At 37.8% G+C, this 19,815-nt stretch overlaps 1 protein-coding gene across 4 annotated transcripts in view; it reads right to left on the bottom strand.

Annotated features, from left to right (window-relative positions):
• The window catches only part of MACROD2 (mono-ADP ribosylhydrolase 2), a 912,387-nt gene that overhangs the window by 707,530 nt on the left and 185,042 nt on the right, over nucleotides 1-19,815 (bottom strand). For all 4 annotated transcript variants that reach the window (XM_049799615.1, XM_049799616.1, XM_049799617.1 and 1 more), the window contains exon 4: nucleotides 12,189-12,218. In XM_049799615.1, coding sequence (XP_049655572.1) covers nucleotides 12,189-12,218 — 30 coding nt within the window. The remainder of the gene's footprint in view (nucleotides 1-12,188; nucleotides 12,219-19,815) is intronic.

Here is a 19,815-nt window from a genome sequence, read left to right as displayed (position 1 = left end):
TTTCTTCACTTACAGAAACTCTGAAATTGGCAGTTCTTTCATTTTCCTGAGTAATGAATTCATTTGACTTGACAAATTACTGCCTGTTCAGAACACTTTTACCTTTATCCCAGTACAAACTGGTGAAAGGAAGGAGAAGGGGCACTACCTGCATTGAGGGGCAGATGGCATGATTCAAGATGACAGGGACTGGTGACTAAACCTGTGATTAGGATATGGTATAAGAGTAAAGCTAGCAATGAAAGGGCACAGGCACGTGAATTCAAAGACAGAGAATCTGGAAAATTGGCCTGGGACTAAAACTAAATCATTTCCCAATAAAGAAATCAGACAGTGAGCCAAGAGCAGTGAAAAACCATGACTGGCTAGACACAGAGACTAATTTTCAGAAGTGAACGTTAAAGCAAAAAGTTAGAAAGGGGACACTCACTCCTTGCACCCCAAATGTTTGAGAACAGGGTCTCAGATTACAATCTGCCCAGCAGCAGAGGAAGTTACCACTCATCTCTTCCCCTTCGAGTTTGTTTCCACACCCATCACTCCTCTCTCAATCAGCTCTCTGCTCCTTAATCACATCAAAGCAAACCTTTTTAAGACCACAGTCTGAAATTGTCTGAGTAAAAACCCTCCCTAAATCCAATCCCTCTTTAATATGCAAATTTAGGCCAGCAGATTTTTGAATGGATATGATTAAGGGAGAAGTAAACTGTAAAATGCAGGTAGTGGGACTGGGAACAAGAAGTAGATATGAAGGTGGGAATCCCAGGGTGAATTTCAGTCTGACAATTTACAATACTGCATTATGTCTGGAGTTCATGCGCAAGTTCCAGTTTGCAGAATTGCTTGGAATTTACCAGATCTACTTTTTGAAATGTAAGGACTTCCATTTCTCTACAGAAATTAGTCCCCTGTTGCATAGTTTAGGCCTTAATATTAGAATTCTGACCTTAATCTCTGCTTTTATTTTTCTTTTCTTTTGGTGAAGATAACACCATTGTTTTGGGGAAGACAAATAAATTACCTATGAAATATTTAATTTACTTATGAAATCATATACCAAACTGATAGTACCATATAAAATACTGGTTTGCAGACCAGAGTTTAAGTACACAAAAAGTAAAACATGGCTTTGCTTTGAACAAAGAGGATGACTGAGATGAGGTTCCAGCTGGAGAAACAGTGCAATTGTACAGTTAGAAGCAGTATCATAAGACATATATGCATAGAGACTGTGAGCCTGAAGGTAACTTGAATTTTGGCACTTCCTAACTTTAAGTACTTGGGTTTACACCTTAATAGCATTCTTTTAACATTGTGTGCATATAATACATTCATAGATCACCCAGCCAAGACATAGTTGATATAATCATCCACATTTGTGAATGATTTGTGAAGCTTACATGAGTTTGCTAAGTTGCAGCCCTCCCCAATAAAAATTAAAACAGATGCCTCTGTGAAGCCCAGAGAAACAAGCTGATAATGTAAAAGGAACAGACTGAACTGTAACAGAAGGGTGACAAAAAATATTTTGTTCTTTGCTACTGTATATGTAGCCAAAACTACAACACTACAGATCTGTCAGTCCAAATGGCAAAAATATGATTTTGAATTTTAAAAAGATAAATTAGCTTTAAAAAAAAACCCTTGAATTATAAACCCTATACATTACAAGGCATTTACATAAGAACAAGGAAAAAGATGTAAATAAGGCAACTTTGTAAAGAAAAAACCCCAACTGTTTTACACATATTTATAAGGCAGCATTTTTAATGGCAGAATCATTGAAATTCTTCTGCTGTTGGAAGAGGCTGGATTTGGTCAAAAATAAAATTTGATACTTTCTTAATCTAGAAGAATCTCTTTTCATCATCAAAGATTTTAAAATGCTTTGTTATTAACACCATGCAAATACAAATTAAAAGTAAACAGCCTTTCTGTAACTTAATATAGAAAAGTCCCAAATAAGAAGAGTGAATTGTTGTATATTTAGAATTATTAATGGTGGTAGCCTAAAATACATCACATTTTTCCTATATTCAAATCTTATATCCATTAGCGTAAAAGTGGTTATCTAGCAGTACCTTATTTCCAGTTGGTGGTCCTTCTGCCATTCATTTAGAGAATTTGCTGTATAACCAATTAAGGTCTAATTGTCAGAAAGTTGCTCTCAGTAGAGTATGTTTTCTCTTTCCAAATATCATCCTGTTTCTACCCATGAAACTGGTACTCAAATTAAAATTCCTCTTCCTTCCAAATAGGAATCAAAATTCCTATTTGCAAAATTGATATAGGCATTATGAAACCCCAGTGAGTTACGCTTTGCCTTCAGAGAGCTTTTTTCTATTTGGACCTTTTGCAAAACATACGGTTTCCTTGTCTCATTTTCCCAATTGTAAAATGGAGAAAACATTACTTCTCTGTTTACAGAGCGATTAGGATAAATGCACCAAAGGTCTGTGGAGCATTTAGATTCTGTGATAATAATGCTCATACGGATGAGGTTCATCATGTGTTTTCTTTGATATCAAAGCCATCTTCAGCAGTTCCTGTCCCTGATTACTTCACACCTCAGTTTAATGTTCCCCCACTACAACTGATTTTAAAAATAAAGTCTAAATGGAATGTACAAAGTCATTCAGGCTAAACTTGAAGCCCCAGAGAGGGCAGGGAGCTTTTTTATTTGTTTCTTAAATCATGGGAGCTGTCTACTTTGGAGCTTGCCGTATGACATTAGAATGAAAATCAGCAACTGGAAGCCGCATTACCATCCAATGTTATCAGTTACAAAAGATGAGCAACTGCAGAGATAGGCTTATACATGTAGGTTTTCCGCTAATGTCTCTTAAAAATCAGTTCTACCTATGTAAGAGTTTTAATCCTTCATTAGCAATCACCACATTTCATTTTTTTTTTATTATGCCAAAAGTTCATTCCACTTTACACTGTCTGTTTGATAGAAGGTTCTCAAAACTGGAAGGAAGGTAGGCACACAGAAAACAAAGGACAGTTCTTTCCAAGACTCAACCATCTTGCCAGCTATTCTGCTGAAGATTTTCTTGGCTTTTGAAAAGCTGTATGCTATAATCTGTAAGCATCTTGCACAGAACAAAGGAACTTTGGAAAAATGTGATCAGCAAAGAGCGATTCATAAATGAGCAGTGAAGTTCTGTGGAAAGAGCAGAAAATTTGATATAGAAGGTGAGAGGTGAATGCAGACCTGATTTCATAATCCTTCATTCTATGCAGCAAGAAAAGCATTGTAAACTCTTCCTATAATATCAGTAATTTTGAAATTTGGTTTTTGCTTGCCTCTATAGTTTAATCCTGAGTTTTATTCAAGATTTTCTTTGAAAATATAGTGACTAAGAAGTAATTGATTTCATTAGAAATAACAAGAATGAACTATTGTAAATTTTTTCCATTATGGTGGGGCATTAAGGACAATGACAACCTCCGATCTCTGACCTTTGGGGAATGTGACTTTTCATGCCCCAGCACATCAGGAAGACATAGTTAGGGCTATCTTCTCCCTCCTTCTGGGGAGGTGCTAGTGCTATGCAATGTCCATATTTTCATTTTATTGGACACGTACACATTTTAAAAAGAATAAGCAACAAGGATCAGCAAATAGTTGTTGCCATTTTTCTATGCCATTTTTCTGTGCCTTGCTGCTCACACCTGTATACACACTTGATGTAGAAGGTAATGAGCTTGGGGCTTGGAGATACTTTTAAGGAACTCTCTACTGATTAAGGTCTTTGTTTTGTATTTAGGTATACCAGCATGAAAACTCCAATAAATGGGCTGATATTCGAAAGTGCCTCTACGTCTGTAAGTCAAGTACCTCCATCGCTCCTTTATTTCATTTGTTCTATTTCTTTTAATAACAGCTGTAAAAATAAATAAATGTGTTTTTTTAAAATGTTTTAAATTGCATTTCACATTTTTCTCCTACTGAGTAGTCAGTAATTCTGTTACAGGACCAGGTAAATAGCTGTAGACCTTAAATCTGAAAAACAGATTTTAAAACACCACCACCCCTGCTTGAGCCTAACAAAACGAGTCTTTACTGCAGTGCTCGCTTCATTCTTACCTCAGCAAAAGGAACACTGTCAAGATTGTTAGGTGTGAAACTGTACAACTTTGGCAGGTGTCCCAATTTACAGATTTTTCTTTAAAGAAAACCAATCAAATGCTTAATTTTAAAAACTTGTCTTCTATAGACAGGCACATATATAGACTCAAATGTCTGACCTACTGTATTCTCATTGTATCACACAGTCACAACTTGTCGCTTCCTGCACTCCCAGACTACTTTCACCCTGGGAGCTTGTGCTCTTCACCTTCAACTAGAGGGGGAGAGTCTCAGAGTCTCAACGGAAGTATCCTAAAATGCTCGAGCAGCACCTTGCTAAATGAAAAAATAATTGTATTTTCTGCATACAAGACACACATGCGAGACATATGTATTTGTCTATATGTGGAAAGAGTGTTTAACATTTTTAGAGCTTATGTCCAATTCACGTAACAAACATACTGTGAATTGCCTTATACGTAATGTGGTATCTGTGGATTAGGGAAGGTTTGTGGTCTCTAATCCCCATTTGCAGCTCTGTCCCATAACATGAAACAAAAAAAGAAATACATCCCTTACATAACTGCCTGCCTTTTCGGCTTGGATTTTTATCAAGAGCACCTTAAATTTTCAATGACCATGAACCAAAGGTCTTTCCCAGTCTAACAAAATTAATGCCATATTTTTATTTATACACATGTGCATGTGAGTGCACACACACACACACACACAAAGTCTGACCTTCTGACACAACTGCAAGATTCAGTCACAAATACATAGTGACATGCATATATGTAAGTATATGTATATGAAAGCCATATACATATGCCAGAAACTGTGTATGTTCATTTTTTAGTTGTGGGTATATAATACTGTAATTACCTCATGACAAAATTAAACAAAACGAGGAGAATCCGTGTGACAGTCTGAGTAAGAAAAAGGCCTCACAATTAAGTGGGAGCTCAGAGTGTTGTGGACTCAGCACTCACTAACTGATGAGTGAAAAATAAAACATCACCTTTTAATGACTAATTAAGTCAACACAGCAGCAACATTAAATGGCTGAGGACAGCAGTGAGTAAGTATGCCTGGACACACTAGATTTTAAATCATTTTCACGACCGAAACATACAGTCATGTTCCTATACCACTGGCTGGAAAAGGAGCACCACTTTAAAGAATCAAAGGCTGACCATGTATTTTAAAAAAGTCATCGTTACAGAAAGTCATTTATGAGCATCAACAACTATACACACACATTTAAAACTTAACACCTGATCACATACCTGTATCAGTTCCTGTAAATAGCAAACCATAATTTTTTTCTTTTTTAAGTAACTGCTGGAGAAGTATAATTAACAGGATACAATTAAGCAATAACTAAGAAATACTTAAAATCAATCCAGAGACTTCCTGTTTATAATTATTACCCATAACTATGAGAATGTATAAAGTGACTGGAGAAATGAAGCTAGCACCCTATATACCGAAAGAGCAAAATACATATCATATTTAAACAAAAACAACAACACCAAAAAAAGAAACTAGACTAGAGCACATATTTTAAATATAATCATGGCAGTATGGGTTAAGGGTCCTTTGAAATAAACTATGCTTATTTATTTATAGAGCTATCATCATTATATCTCTAGATGCACTACAAAATGAGAAAACCCACTAAGTTTAATTAAAGCTGAACTAAAACATGGAAATACCCATTGCAATAACAGAAGGCAGAAAGTAAACATAGATACACAGATTGGAGAAAGAAAGAAAAAAACATTTCAAGAATAACTGACCTGTAAAGAAAGATTTTGCTTACATAGGAAGTTTGAATAAATTCTACAAAAAGGGTTAAATTACAGAGAAATCTATTTCCTTTGATCTGATCCACCAAAAAGCTCATAAATAATAACAAGACTTTGGGCTGAACCAAACACCTTGAAAGGGTTACAGTCTACCCTGAGCTTCTGGGCTACCAATGGAACTAGTATTACAGCTGTACAGAAAGAAATACATAAATGCATAAATATTAAAATTTTAATTGGCTGATGTACTGTCACAGTGGGGGAACTGGTGGATACGGCCCTCTCAAACCCACTCTATTTACAGAGATGAAAAAGAATAGCATGCAAATAGTAAAAAGAGATAAAAGACCCTAACACTTTAACAACCCTACAGAATTGCAGCAGCAATCTTCTAGCAGAAAGGGATTAATTAACAACAAAGGCTAACGGCCATTTGCTTTAAATTATCAGTTCGTCTACATGATCATTATTCGCTAGGAAAATCTTTTTACCTTCATAGCTATTATCTAAATACCTAAGATATGATGACTCAGTGTACAAAGCAACTGAAAGCTTTTGAAGTTAGCTGAAATCCCAGATGAAGCACATTTGTTCCATGAAGCCATTTGTTGCAAGCACACCCCAATCTGACAAACTTATCTGACATGATACAAGAAAATGCCAACAGACCGACATAAAAAAATACAAAATAATAATGCTTATTTTCTCGATGAAAGAATCCTGTCAGAGCTCCTTTCCCAAACTCTTTCTTCTCCTCTCAAGGGATGCATTCATGTTATGCACACGTCATGCGCAAATTTGAACTTTGGATTTAAACCCTTGCTTCACTTGCATTTAAATTATGTAAATATCAAGCCCAAGCCCTGTGAAATCCAAAACAGAGAGCATCTCATCCTGGTTCAGGATAAAACAGGCTTGCCTTCTTCCTGTTACACATTTTGAATGGGCTAGCATAGAGCCAGTCTAATATTTATTCTCCTTTTACACTGCTATGCTGTGCTATACAAGTTGTCTCATTCCTGCCCCCAATTTTCTCTTGTACAACTTTCACTCTTCAGTGTCATGAATATTCATTTGCCATGTAAGTTGATGTCAAGTTACTATTCAGACAGTGAAAAACCTCCTTTTTTTTGGTAGAGATTTAACTATCAGAAGATGGCTGGAAGTGGTTAGTAGTGTAACTAAGTCACAGCTGTGAGAATAAAAACTTTATCCCTGGCCAAGGGGAGGGATGTCAAGAAAAGATATTTGTGTCAGCTATTCCTTTCTGCCACTACTGACTAGATAATCACTGGCTTTTTGAACTCATTAGCCTGCAATTATGTGACAAACAGACAGGGTGGCTGGCAAACGCCAGTGACTTTGCAGCAGCACTCTACCAGCAGTTATAGTCTATTTCTATAGCATTAGCAGCAGCCATGATGGTTGTGCTACAGACCTGGTATACCCATGTTTGAAGACAAACTCCACCATCAGTTTGGACCCAAGTGGTAACACCCAGATGCTGGAACACTGGTACCTACCGGTACTTCAGCTGCCCCAGACAAAGCGACATTCAACCCCACCCAGATCTGCCAGATCTATGTCTCTATCTCAGAAAGCCTATTGGGCTGACATGGCACTAGATGCTTGCACATAGACTAGCGTAAGCTGTTCGCATTTTGAAGTGGCATACTGACCCCTGCACAAAGTCCATCTCCTGCACCACGTGATTTTGTGCTCAGGCTCAGCAAAAGACTCCAGTCATTGAACAGCTCATTTCCCTCGTGATAAACCTGTTTTCCAGGATAGAAGTCAGCCTGTGGTAATTTCTTTGTATCACGAGAAAACACTTTTTTTGCCACTATAATAATCTAACACAGATATAAAGGCGAACAAAGAAGGCAAGCAAATCCCACTTTCAAAATGGAGTCTACCCGATAACGTACAGAGAAACCGAGTTCCCTGCTGTGATCATGAACACAATACAAGCTCCCCATGCTGTAACAGTTGCTTAAAATGACATGCTTACAAACTGTATCTTGGCAGACTGAAGAGGTAGGTCTGGTCTACATTTAAGATATGCAAACATACTTATGGCTATATAGGAATTAATTTTTTCCATGCCAGCAAAAGCCCTAGAAAAGACATAGTTACAGTGGCCAAAAAAGAGGGACACGGAGAGAAACAGAAAAGCAAACAGATCTTTTGGGGCAACCAACTTAAACTGGGTCCAAACAATGTTTCCAAAAGACTGCGAATATAACCTGTCTCCTCTCAGAGTTTTTAAAGACAAAATTACTGTTTTCAAATGCACAGCTGACAAAAATTATGTTCTTAACAGGACACACTAAATGATGATGTCTCCTTCCTCAACTCTAGCATAGGCAACAAAATCTTATAAGGAAAAAAAAAAAAATCCCTAGTTTGCTATTTTAAATATACCCTCAATTTAAGGTTAAAGAAAGCAAGCCAAGCCAGAAATCAGCATGCTACAGGAACTTGATTAAAGTCAGCAAATGAAGTAAAGGAAAAATGAACCCCAAGGAAAATAACTGAAAACTAAGTGGGGACAGTGGGGCACGAAACCCTAAAAAACCCTACAGACTATCCAAAACCCTAAGGGGGAGCAGAAGTCTCAGCTCTTGCTCACTTTGCTTTAACAAAGTGCATGAAACCACAAACTTTCATTCCTTTACACAGCTGTTAAAGAATGTAAAGAAAAACATTGCCAAGAAAAATAGGGCATTTCCATTTCTCAACAGCCAAAACTTCATGATACATTTTTAAAAGGGGTCACTTTTTCTCAAAATATCAAATGTTTTTTCCTTACTCTCTCCAAATGCAGGTAATTTTCTTAATAATTTTCACCTTTGCACTGTTGAACATAATGGGACAAATAATACATGATGCACAAATAAGTCATAATGCTCTGTGCAAGTTAATAGCAGCAGTGAGATGCTGAATGTGTGATAAATCTAGACCTGAAAGTGAAATATGCCTCCTAATTAAAAATCAATTATTAAAACCAGTAAAGAATGAAAAAGAAAAAAGGCTCACTCACCAAACTCATAATGAAATCCTGGAAACTTCAGAGTTATGTGAAAAACAGAAAGAAACCTTCAACATCTATATTTAACTAAAGATTCTTCTAAGACCCTATTGTGGGTTTCTCGATTTTATGATTAAACAGTTCTGTGAAGAATTGTTTCTGGTATCTTTTGTGCTTTTATCTCTTCATTCCAAATGGTCATAAAAATGAATAGACAGCATTTAAATGGGGAATGCAAGAACAAATCATTACTCTAGCTCTGGGAAATCAAAGTACACAGATGCCCTGATGTGGTTCTGAGGTGACGCAGGGATGATAAACAGCCACCCAAAACCACCAGCACCTAAATTTAAAACCAAGGGCACTATGTATACTGACAACGTTGCCCATTGGGTTTCTCAACAGTTCTCCTCCAGCAGATGGTCCTAACATACATATTGAGTAATTTGCAAATGTTAGATCAGGGTGTTCAAATAACTATTTCCAACTAATTTGTGTTCAATTCTGGAAAGATTCCAAATGGAGAACAATTGAAAAGCAGCTCAAAATCACAAAACCTGTTGCACAAGCTTGGACAAGAAGAAATTTCTAGTTTTCATTTTCTGTAAAACTAAGATACATATTCATACCCCCAGCAGTGACAGAGAGATTAAATTAACAAGCGTTACTGAAGACATCTGAATCCCATTATTGGAGAAACTACACTGGTATTATGCATTATCATAAATATTCAGCATCTGCAATCAAAAGAAGGCTTTGGTGTTTACGTATATAATAAAGTTTTAATAATTCACTAGCAATATTTCACATAGAGCGCTGCCGCCACTTCCTTCTTCAAAAAGGAAAAATATATCCAGAATTTAAAATCCAAAACCATTCAACTGGAAACAAAACTATCCCTTCTACAAAGAAATGCATGTTGCCAGTAGCAAGCAATTTTTCCAAGAGGTAGGGGCTCCAGCCTTCACCTGCCTGTGGCAGGCAGGTGGGCCAGCCAGGGGTGCTGCCATCTTGTGCTCCCCTGAGCAAGCTCCAGCCTGCAGACCCTGGGCACCCTTCGCTTCTCCAAGAGGGCACAACCAACACATGCACCCAAGGAAGGAGTCACAGGCACCCCATGGCAGCCGCCCAAACTCGTAGAGTACTTTGGCAGTGAAATTCTCAGGATTTTTTCTCAAAAGGCTCAGAAAACCTAAGCGACCACACTCTGAGGACACGTCAGCCACCCTACCCAAAGGCAGCTCATGGCACCTCCAGAGCAAAAATGCAGCCCCTCAACCATCAGCAGTCAAACTCTACGCCATAAAATAATGGTCAAATTTGGTCTTTTACCTGCATCGCAAGCATGGAGTACGTTGTTATCCTTCTACTGAAGATTAAAGGATCTGGGATTGTGTTTCACAGGGTTTTGGCCAGGGGGAGCTGCATGGAGACCTCCTCTGTGGGAGGGTGTCGGGCCTGCCCTGTGCTGCCCACAGCCAGTTGCAGCTGGTTCCCTACGGGACCCACTGTGCGCCAAAACTCAACCTGCCACAGCAGCTTCCCAACGCTGCTGAGGAAAGTTATTGAAGAAATGGTGGTAAAAGCCCACAAAGATGCCAAGGCAGGAGGAGAGAGGGGAGAGCAGAAGAGAAGGTGCCCCAGTCTCTGTGCTGCCATTACCTTGGCCTGCCCTGAGGGGGGGCAGGAAAACAGGAAGGGGGGGGGTGGTGCAAGATGTTTTTAATTGCCAATAAATTAACTCAATTGAAACTCCCCCAGTTTTAACATATAAAATATAGAAAAAATCCTGACTTGACCTGTGGCGTGGGCTCATCCCATCTGCCACAGAGGGTGAGCCACTTTATCTAGTGCCACACGGAATGGACATCAACTTTTGAAGTACAGTCCAGCTGAATAAATACCACAGAAAGTCAATAGGCAAATCCTTTCAGCAGTAGCAGTGCTCTGGGAACCTGATTGGAATTTGAACATTTGCATTGATTTTGGTTTTGGTTTTGTTTTTGTTTTTTTTGACATTACCAGCTGGGAGCAAGTGCTGGAGAGGAGGTAAGCGGACGGCTCCACAGGAACATGAACGGCTACCAAAGGATTACCTTTTAAAGGATTATCTTTTAAACAAAGAAAAATTTGGGATACTGCAAACAACTAACTCGAATCAAAAGAAACAGATTAATCCAACAGGATTACCAGGTAAGGCTTCTCTGTACTTCAGTGTCCAGACACACAGCTGAGAAACATGAACAGTTTTATTTAGACACCCGGGTGCAGTTGTCAAGCACCTTTTCATGGTGCACAAATAAGGGAGGCCTGTTCAGTTAAGGCTGTTAAAACAAAAGCTTTGACGACTTATCCTCAAGTCTCACAAGCAACAGCAATCTTCTGTCTTTTCACAGAGCCCTTTCCTTTACCCTTGCATATGTAAGCTCTGATCATCAAGTCCTTTTAACTCCAGCCAGGAAGGAAGATTAGTCGCTGCCTGTACTGCTTCTGCACTGTGAAATTTCCAGAACTGAGCTCTTTTACTTCCCTCTGGGAGGCAGGGGAAGTCACAGAAAACTGAGATCAAGCTCTTCATGGGTTTTTTTTCCTGAATTGTTAACACTCGTGTAAGCTTTTATGGCCACAGTACTACAGTATTACAAAAAGCAAAATAGCATCGATCTACTAAAATAAAACAGCATCCATATATTTGGAAACAATACACACTATATGCACTTGAGCATCTCTGTCTTACTAGCAGACTTGGTAGCTTATCTTACATGCACCAAAGATGTGTATTTAAATCTGCTTGAGTATTCTGGCAAACAGAATAGGGTAAGCAACTGAGGGCTTTTTTTAAAAAAAACTACAAAGATAAAGCCTCATTAATTTACTAAAATGACTTTTTACAGCATTTTAATTTTTTAATATTTCTTTTAAAACTGTTTATTTAACATCCATTCAAGGTTCCCTTGAAGTAAATTAAAAATCCTAAATACTTAAACACAACATAACGTAAGGCAGTTCAGCTCCTTTATATTTCAGTCAGCCTCATACACAGGTCAGTCCTAGTCTAATCCAGAAGGGAAACTGGATTGAGCAGCAGTCACAAACCCTGCCTCATGGTGATATGAAACATTATCGACTTTGGTGAGTTTGCCCATCTAATAATTTCACATTTCCATCTTTTGAACTTATCACGTACTGTTTTATAACCAGCTAAACACTACATTTGTTCGGCATATATTTCACACTTATTTAAGAATAAATAGAGCATTAAGCCAAGACTCACCTCCTCCACCTCCAAGAAGGCTGGAATTAGCTGCAAGAAGAAAAAAAAGGAGAATCATTAGCACTGAGCTTCCCAAATATAGATGGAACCAAAAGAGAAGATGTTTGACAGGAGATTTTCCATTGTTTCAGTAACTTTGTTACTCTTTGCTTATCCAAAAATATTCATTGCAAAACCAAGCATTTATGTAAAATGCAATTGCAGTCTTTACCTTTGCACTATTTTGCAATATTTTGAACGTATAAACTAATAAATAAAACAGTAATACAATTATTAAATGTAATGTGTTGAATAGCTTATGAAATTACAATCTTGAATTTATAACTCTATAAACCACATTCCTTTGTGATTACCAAATGAAGTAAAAGTCTTTCATTTTAGAGAAACTTAAATAGACTTTGATGCCACTTTGGGTTAGCTCTCCTTGTTTTCTATGACATGGGACCTTTGAGGATGGCAATGAGAAACTTTGGCCCCATTGATATCAAAGGGTGTTTTACCATTGCATGCAATGTTGGGATTTCACTCAGTATGCTTAATTGCCTCTGTACTGCAACCATCCGGTCACCCATGCCAGAAATGGATAAATCACTTATGGAAAGCAATTTTCAGAGCATGGTGATACAAGATGGTCCTTCAAATTAAGCTAGCACAGTTGGAGCCATGCCAAACATTTTCCTTTCATAGCCTAGGCAAAAACAGAAGGAAAGCCTAGGCTTCTAAGCCTGCCTTCAGTAAATTATTCACCCTTTAGATGTGTGGGAAACAAATCCCTGTCATATCAAAACATAGATAAAACGCAGTATAAAAGCAAGAGTATAAGGGATGGACGCAGGTATTTCTTATTGCTTCCTGATGAGTAAAGGAGAAGCAAGACATCAAAACATTTCCTGCTCCAGGACAAGGGTAGATGACAAGATACACAGAATAAATTAGGTATTTTCCAGTATCCAAACTTTTTACTGTTACACATTATTGTTTCTATGATTTCCCTCTGCTGCCTAAATAGAAGACTGTGAACAGCAAATTCCCTGCTGTTGTTTTATTTCATCACTTTCTTGAGACTTCTACAAAAAATACAGTTACCTTTGTCTTCCTCATTTTTTCCAATATTCTACAAACATGAGTTAACATCCACTTTCAGCTCAACCATTTGCAACCAGCTTTCCCTGACACTGCAGTGAAACTGTCTTCATGGAAAAGCTAGATTTTCCGTCAAAATAGCATATCCAAGATCTCTAATTTTAAAAGCAACATATACCATTAATGCTATTATCTTAGAGTGACTCAGGAAATAGCTCTAGATTATTCAAAATACAATGCTCTTTAAAGATATAAATATGCAGGTTTGTAACCAGCATAGCTGACAAAAATAAAAATAAACTGCAAACTACAGGGACCGTTATCCATCCTAGGACTAGTTGTTCCTACACTCACCGAGTGAGTGAATTGTTGAGACCAAGACCTAGAGGGTTGTTCTCATGCACCTTTCTGATCCAAGTCTGGTTCTAATACTCTGCAAGATTAGATGGAGGAAAATGGGGCAAATAATCTTTGTTTCTAAAACAAAGCTATTTGTAGCCATTTTCACAGAAGTGCCTGACTTCCTTTTTGCTGTCTGGATTCCTCTTTCAGATGCAACTCAGTAAACCAGCTGAAAATTATCCACTATTTCTTTTGCTTCAGATTTCTGACACACCACTGAGTTGAACTGGCTCATGGAGAGATACACAAGTGGCAGAACGCTGTGACTAGGAAAGAGAAGATGGGGCAACACAGTTTGGAGGAGACAGTGCAAATCCTCTTTTTTGGCTGTCACATACTGTTATATTAGCTCAAGATCCTTAACTTTCATGTATCTATATCCCATGAATCAACTGCGTTGCTAGGACATCACTGTCACAGTTACTTTGCTTTTACATAGCATAACAAGACTGCTTTAGACTCTTGGCTATCCTCTATAAAGTGCTAGCAGGGAAAAAATATTGCCATATATAAATTGCCTTTGAAAAAGACATAACGATAGTAATAATAAATGTGTGCAGACATATTGCAAAGAGTGCCACTGAACTCCAATCTTTCTGTGTTTACCTGCTCCTCCCCTCACTGAAATTCACTATTAAAGATAGACACAAATTAAACAGAGCCCCAAATACTTTTACAGCAGCTTCCAAAGGCCTCTTGCAACAGGTAACATCACCTTCTCTGCAGTAAAATGAGTTTATCTGAGATGAAAACAAGCATACTTCATATCAGAAGATAATAAAAGTAATGAAGTGTCATCTACTGCCATGAGTCTGCCATTCAAGCTTATTCTTTCTGGCACCATAGAATATACCTACAATTACCATTCTAGTTCTTGAATGAGTCAAATTCTAGGATTTCAGTAATTATGTTTGAGAGACATGAGAGACAGCTAAGACCTGTTATACCTCACTGTAACCAAAGTTTCCACTGCTAAAAAAGTTTCTCCTGATACCAAGCCAACATCCCCATTGCAAACTTTCATTTGATGGCTTCTCAGAGAATTACATTTTTCTCATTAAGTTTTCCTGACAATGTTCATCTTTCCAATACTTTCTAAAACTTGTTAATAACATATACTATAAGTCAGCACCACACACTTCTCTATAGAAACAGCAAAAACAGTTCAAATAGATTTTTGGCTGCAATGCATCTGCTACAGCTATTGAAATTGCAGTAATAATTCATAGGCACTTTTTTTAAAAAAGAATTATGCTTGCATACTAGAAGGAAAATCAAACAATTTTCCAACAATGCCAGGAAAGAACATGACTGAATTATATTCACAGTATCCTTTCCAGAAAGATAATGTGTTACTCAAAAAGCAAGAACTTTTATTTTCAGATTTTTCAGACTGTACCTGAAAGGTTCAATAAAATATACCTCTCTTTCCATCTTTGGAAAAGCCTTACCATTAAAGAAGTAACTTGTCACTTAGCACCTAATAAATACTTTTCCCCAGCCAGAGCTGGGGATTTTCACCTGGATTCAGAGAGGAGGTCAGCACAGCTCCATGGCTGTAATCACATCATATTGCGTTGGAGGAAGCATGGCCTCTCTTCTCAGTCCCTCAGTGTTAAACTACAGCTGCATTTTGTCCATCGGTGCTCCCATATGATCAAGTCTCACAAAACACTTTGAAAGGGCCTCCTGCTATAGAGGTTCAACTATGGGAAGGTATGAGCATCCGGCAGTGGGACCCTGAGAGCTTTCAACCTCCAAACTCGATGTAGTCCAAATTACCCCCCAGGTTGCACCACTACACTGTGCGCATGTACAACTCCCCCACCTAACTCAGGGCGTGCCCAGCCTTAGGTAGCACACCTTACAACATTTGGAGACAACTAGTAAATCTATCTTGACTAACCTCTTCTCTTTATTTCTCTATTCTAGAGCTGCACAAGATTTTCAAGCCGTAGGACACTTGGGGTGGGAGGAAAGAGGAAGACTGAATTGCTGCCAAGTTACCAAGGCAAAGAACAGTAAAAGAAAACAAACAAGCATAAAAGGGGCTCCAAAGAAATGTGCGGTAAAGACTTCTTGCACCTCATTTCATTCCTCACATTACACTTTCAAGTCGACCCGCCCAACCTTTCTAAAATTGCCTCCTTCCAAACTACAGTTTACAATAGATTCCTGAGCATTAATTCTGAAAATCCACTCACTATACAAACCTTGAAATATTATTTTAATATGTACTCATTTGTACTAAAAGGAGTGATTACACAGAGTGGTCAGGCAGCCAGCAAACTACATACTTCCTTGTCAGACTGAAATATAAACACACACTGATAAAACCTCATCCAAAACATCTCACTTGGTGATGGCCCACAGGAGGCAGCAGAGGTGAGAGCTCATCTAATTTTAGATATTTTTGCCTGCATCAGTAACATAGGATTCAATATTGAGGAGGAGGATGATAATTTTTTTTATTTTTTTTTTTTAAACCCAGCTGTATTTGGGGACCTGTGGCTCCTGTGCTGTATTTTAAATAGCAGCTTCAGGATGAGACAAATCACAGCACAGGAGGTGCTGTGCATTGCCACTGCTTTAAAAGCAGTCTTGAACTCTGCATTTTGAGAGACAGATCTCACCTTCACAGTCTGCCTCAGTACAGCGAACTGAAATACTCCTAGAAGTAGTCATATGGCTTTCAGCCCTTTAGTTCTAGATTTCTTTTTATTAGATACATTAGAAGCATTAGTAGTAAAAAGTGTTTCTCAAAGTTCAGCCTCATATCTAAGAAAAAAATCCACTCTAAAAAAAATCCACTTAAAAGAAAAAACAGTCTCTAATCACTGAGTATAACAATTTAGCCCTTAATGAGATGTTTATGACCCCAGATTCAACCAGAAATTCAGTATTTCAAATGACTGGGCACCTCCACAGACTAGACTTTTATGCTTTTTAAGATAGCGTAGCAGCACCAGGACAGCACTACTAAGCAAACTTCATGAACACTGGTCTGGTCTACCCAGAAAACTCCATTCTTGCTCTAAGAAACAAAATTCCTTCCAAAACACTTCTGTGGGGAGAAAGGAAAATAGGAAAAGAAAAGAAAAATAGAACACCTGGAAGGAAAGAATTTAAAGTAAGCGTAGTTTCTCATCATGGAATACACACAATGAAATCTGAGGTTACTAAAATGTACAAATTCGAGTAATGAATATACCAGCATATTTGACAAATAAAAACTGGACATGAATGTTTTAAATCTCAGCCTTCTTAATGAGTTAAGTCATATTGCTTTCAAATACTTTTTTGACTGAATGAGCAGACCAGAAACTCTGGCACAGGTCTTTACATTTTCCTCAATGTTCTCTTTACAACAGCATCCTTGCCAAGAAGTAGGATTATTTTGAATTTGTGGAAATCACATGAATGCTGAAGAAGTTCACCTCAAATGAAACCGCGAATCTTTCTGCACAGTAAGCCAAAAGGTATAAAAAGTGAAAAAGGATATATGTATGGGTTGCTTAAACAGACATTTGCAGACACAGAATTATTTTTTCTTCTGTCACTTCTGTGGAGTTTAGAGAATAGAAAAGATGTGAATACGAATTTTTGTTACGTCTCTGGAGATAACATGCTTTCAGCTTTGTTAACAACATAGATGAATAACTCTGGTTACTTTTTGTTGGCACATACTCATCTGACAACATTTTAAAAACATAAATTCTTCTGGGAGCATGTCTTTGTCAAGTATTAATGGCACTAGTAACTTAAATTGACATCTATGTCATGCAGCCATGCATCTGTCAGTATAATAAAAATATACTTTTAAAAGATTACTTGATATTGTCTGACTTTGGCAGCAGATGTTTTGAGCTTATTTTGATGTAAAAAAGATTAAATATTTTTGTCAATACTTTCTAATTGTGAAATTTATTCAAGAAGACGTCTTTATAACTGGCAGTGTTGTAAGATGCAAGACATTCTATTGCCTCAGACACCATTTTTTGCCATCAATAAAACATCATAACAGGCAGCTGGTGAGCAGAGTACCAGTAATTTATGGAACGGGAAGCTACATTTCTTCTACATGTTTTGTGAAACATCCTTACCTGTCACTGCATTTTGTTTGATCTTTTCTCAAGAAAGCAGAGAGAACAAAGAAGAGTGAGCTAACAACTGCACCTTGTACATTCAACCATTTTTAACATGAGATGTGTTTTGGTGCCTTTAAGTAAAAAGCCATAGGCTTAAAGAACATCAAGTAGTTTCAAAGTACATATAGTAAATAAAATCAGCCATACACAATATACTGCAATATAGTCACCACTATAATTAACTTTACTCAAAATAATTCCTTGCACACAAAGCCACAGCAATCAGGAGAGGTAAAATAACATTATAACAATGGACTGGGCCAGATTTGCAAAGTTATGTAAGTGCCTAATGATGCAAAGCAGAGACTACAAGAAATTAGAAAACCACCCAGCCTACAAAATAAGATCGACTTGAAATGTTTAGGCACATCAGTCAGTACCATTATTAGCATCTTCAGACACCTATATGCCTTCTGTAAATATAGCCTTCAGATAGTTACCCAATATGGAGGGTGTGACGATAACCTGCATGCAACCATCCACCAGAAACAGCTCCATAATATGGGTAGCAGCAATTTACTTAACTGTTTTCTATGGTGCAGAAGATTTCTATAAACAAGTTGCTTCTCTCTACACCTGGAAAGGGCTTTCACCCCTCTGGACTAACACCAAAGAGCCAAACCGGGATTGAATCCTTTGGCTCACGCACAAGCTGGAGCCTCACATAGGCGGCTACACCCTGAGTGCAAGGGCACTGGGCCAGTCCCCACAGAGGACTGGCTGCTCTGCGCACCCCAGCCCTCATGCCACAGCTCCCTGGAGCAATCCCTGCATCGGCCAAAGACCTGGCCTCGACCCCTCTGCTCCTGAAGGCTCTTAAGATGCTTCTGAGTTTAGCCCAATAGTTTGGAGGTTTGCTTGCTTTTAATGGGTGATCGAGAGTACATCACATTCTCGATACACACTCAAAGACTTGAGCTTCCGTGTATTAAGAAACCCCCTCCTCTTCCGCCCATAATAAAACTCAGTAAATAGACGTGAATGTCTACCCAGTCTTATTTTATTGTTAGTAAGAAGCACCAACTTAAGCTCTCTTTCTAAAAAGCCAAGGTGTCCAGAAGTGTGACCTAATGAGTCCAAACAATTCAGCTTATGAAGTTTTCATCATCTGTGTTAGCAAAACAGATGATGTGGGAGACAAAAGAAGGGGACTGAATTTTCCATGCCTTACTTTTTTCCCAAATACTGAAAGTGCACACTACAAATTTGTCCTGCTTTAAAGCTAAATAAAATCTAACAGAAGGCTTTGTGCAATTAAAAGTACAGGGTTTGTATTTGGAACTAATAAAATGGCTTTGTGGTTTACTTGTCATATAACCTGTGCTATTCTATTCCTCCCCTCACAAATTCTGTATAGAGAACAAATTGTTAAAACTAAGTTTTGCCATCCTTTCAAATAAAGTAGTCATTATCTCCAATTTCAAGCTTGTAAAGGGTACATCATAGGTAGATTAAGGAAAAAAAAAAATCAGCAATATTATTAAGTGCTCTGGAGATGAACCTGTCAAAGAAATTGCCTTCACAATATTCTGAATTCAATAAGTAAACAATAACTGTCATAACTTTTCAGTTGTTTTCCTTCTGTTAATGTTACCAAGTCAATATGTAATGTGCATTTATGCAAGAAAGCTATTTTTAACAGTTATATATTATACCCATTAAGCTTAATCAGTCATATGCAAAGCATCTCTGAAATCTGATATGAAGAGTGAACCCCCCCCCCCCCCCCCCCCCCCAAAAAAAAAAACCAAACCACCAAACCCACAAAAACCAATGTAGGTAAGGCAGCAGTCATCAGCAGCATCAGTGTACTGTGAACGCAGTATAGAAATAAGCACACAGCAGTCAGTCTGGCATTTAAAATTTAGAGTTCGTCAGAGGCATACCTTCAAAGTAGAAGGAGCAAAATGACAGGTTTTTACTTTACAGTGAAGTACATTAATTGCTTTAATGCAGAATGAGAGAAAATTAACAGAAATTGAAGTTGACTAACA

This window comes from Accipiter gentilis, chromosome 5 (genome assembly GCF_929443795.1).
Source record: "Accipiter gentilis chromosome 5, bAccGen1.1, whole genome shotgun sequence".
NCBI lineage: Eukaryota > Metazoa > Chordata > Aves > Accipitriformes > Accipitridae > Astur > Astur gentilis.
The sequence above is the reverse complement of the archived record's forward strand: the minus strand, read 5'-3'. Positions and strand labels throughout refer to the sequence as shown.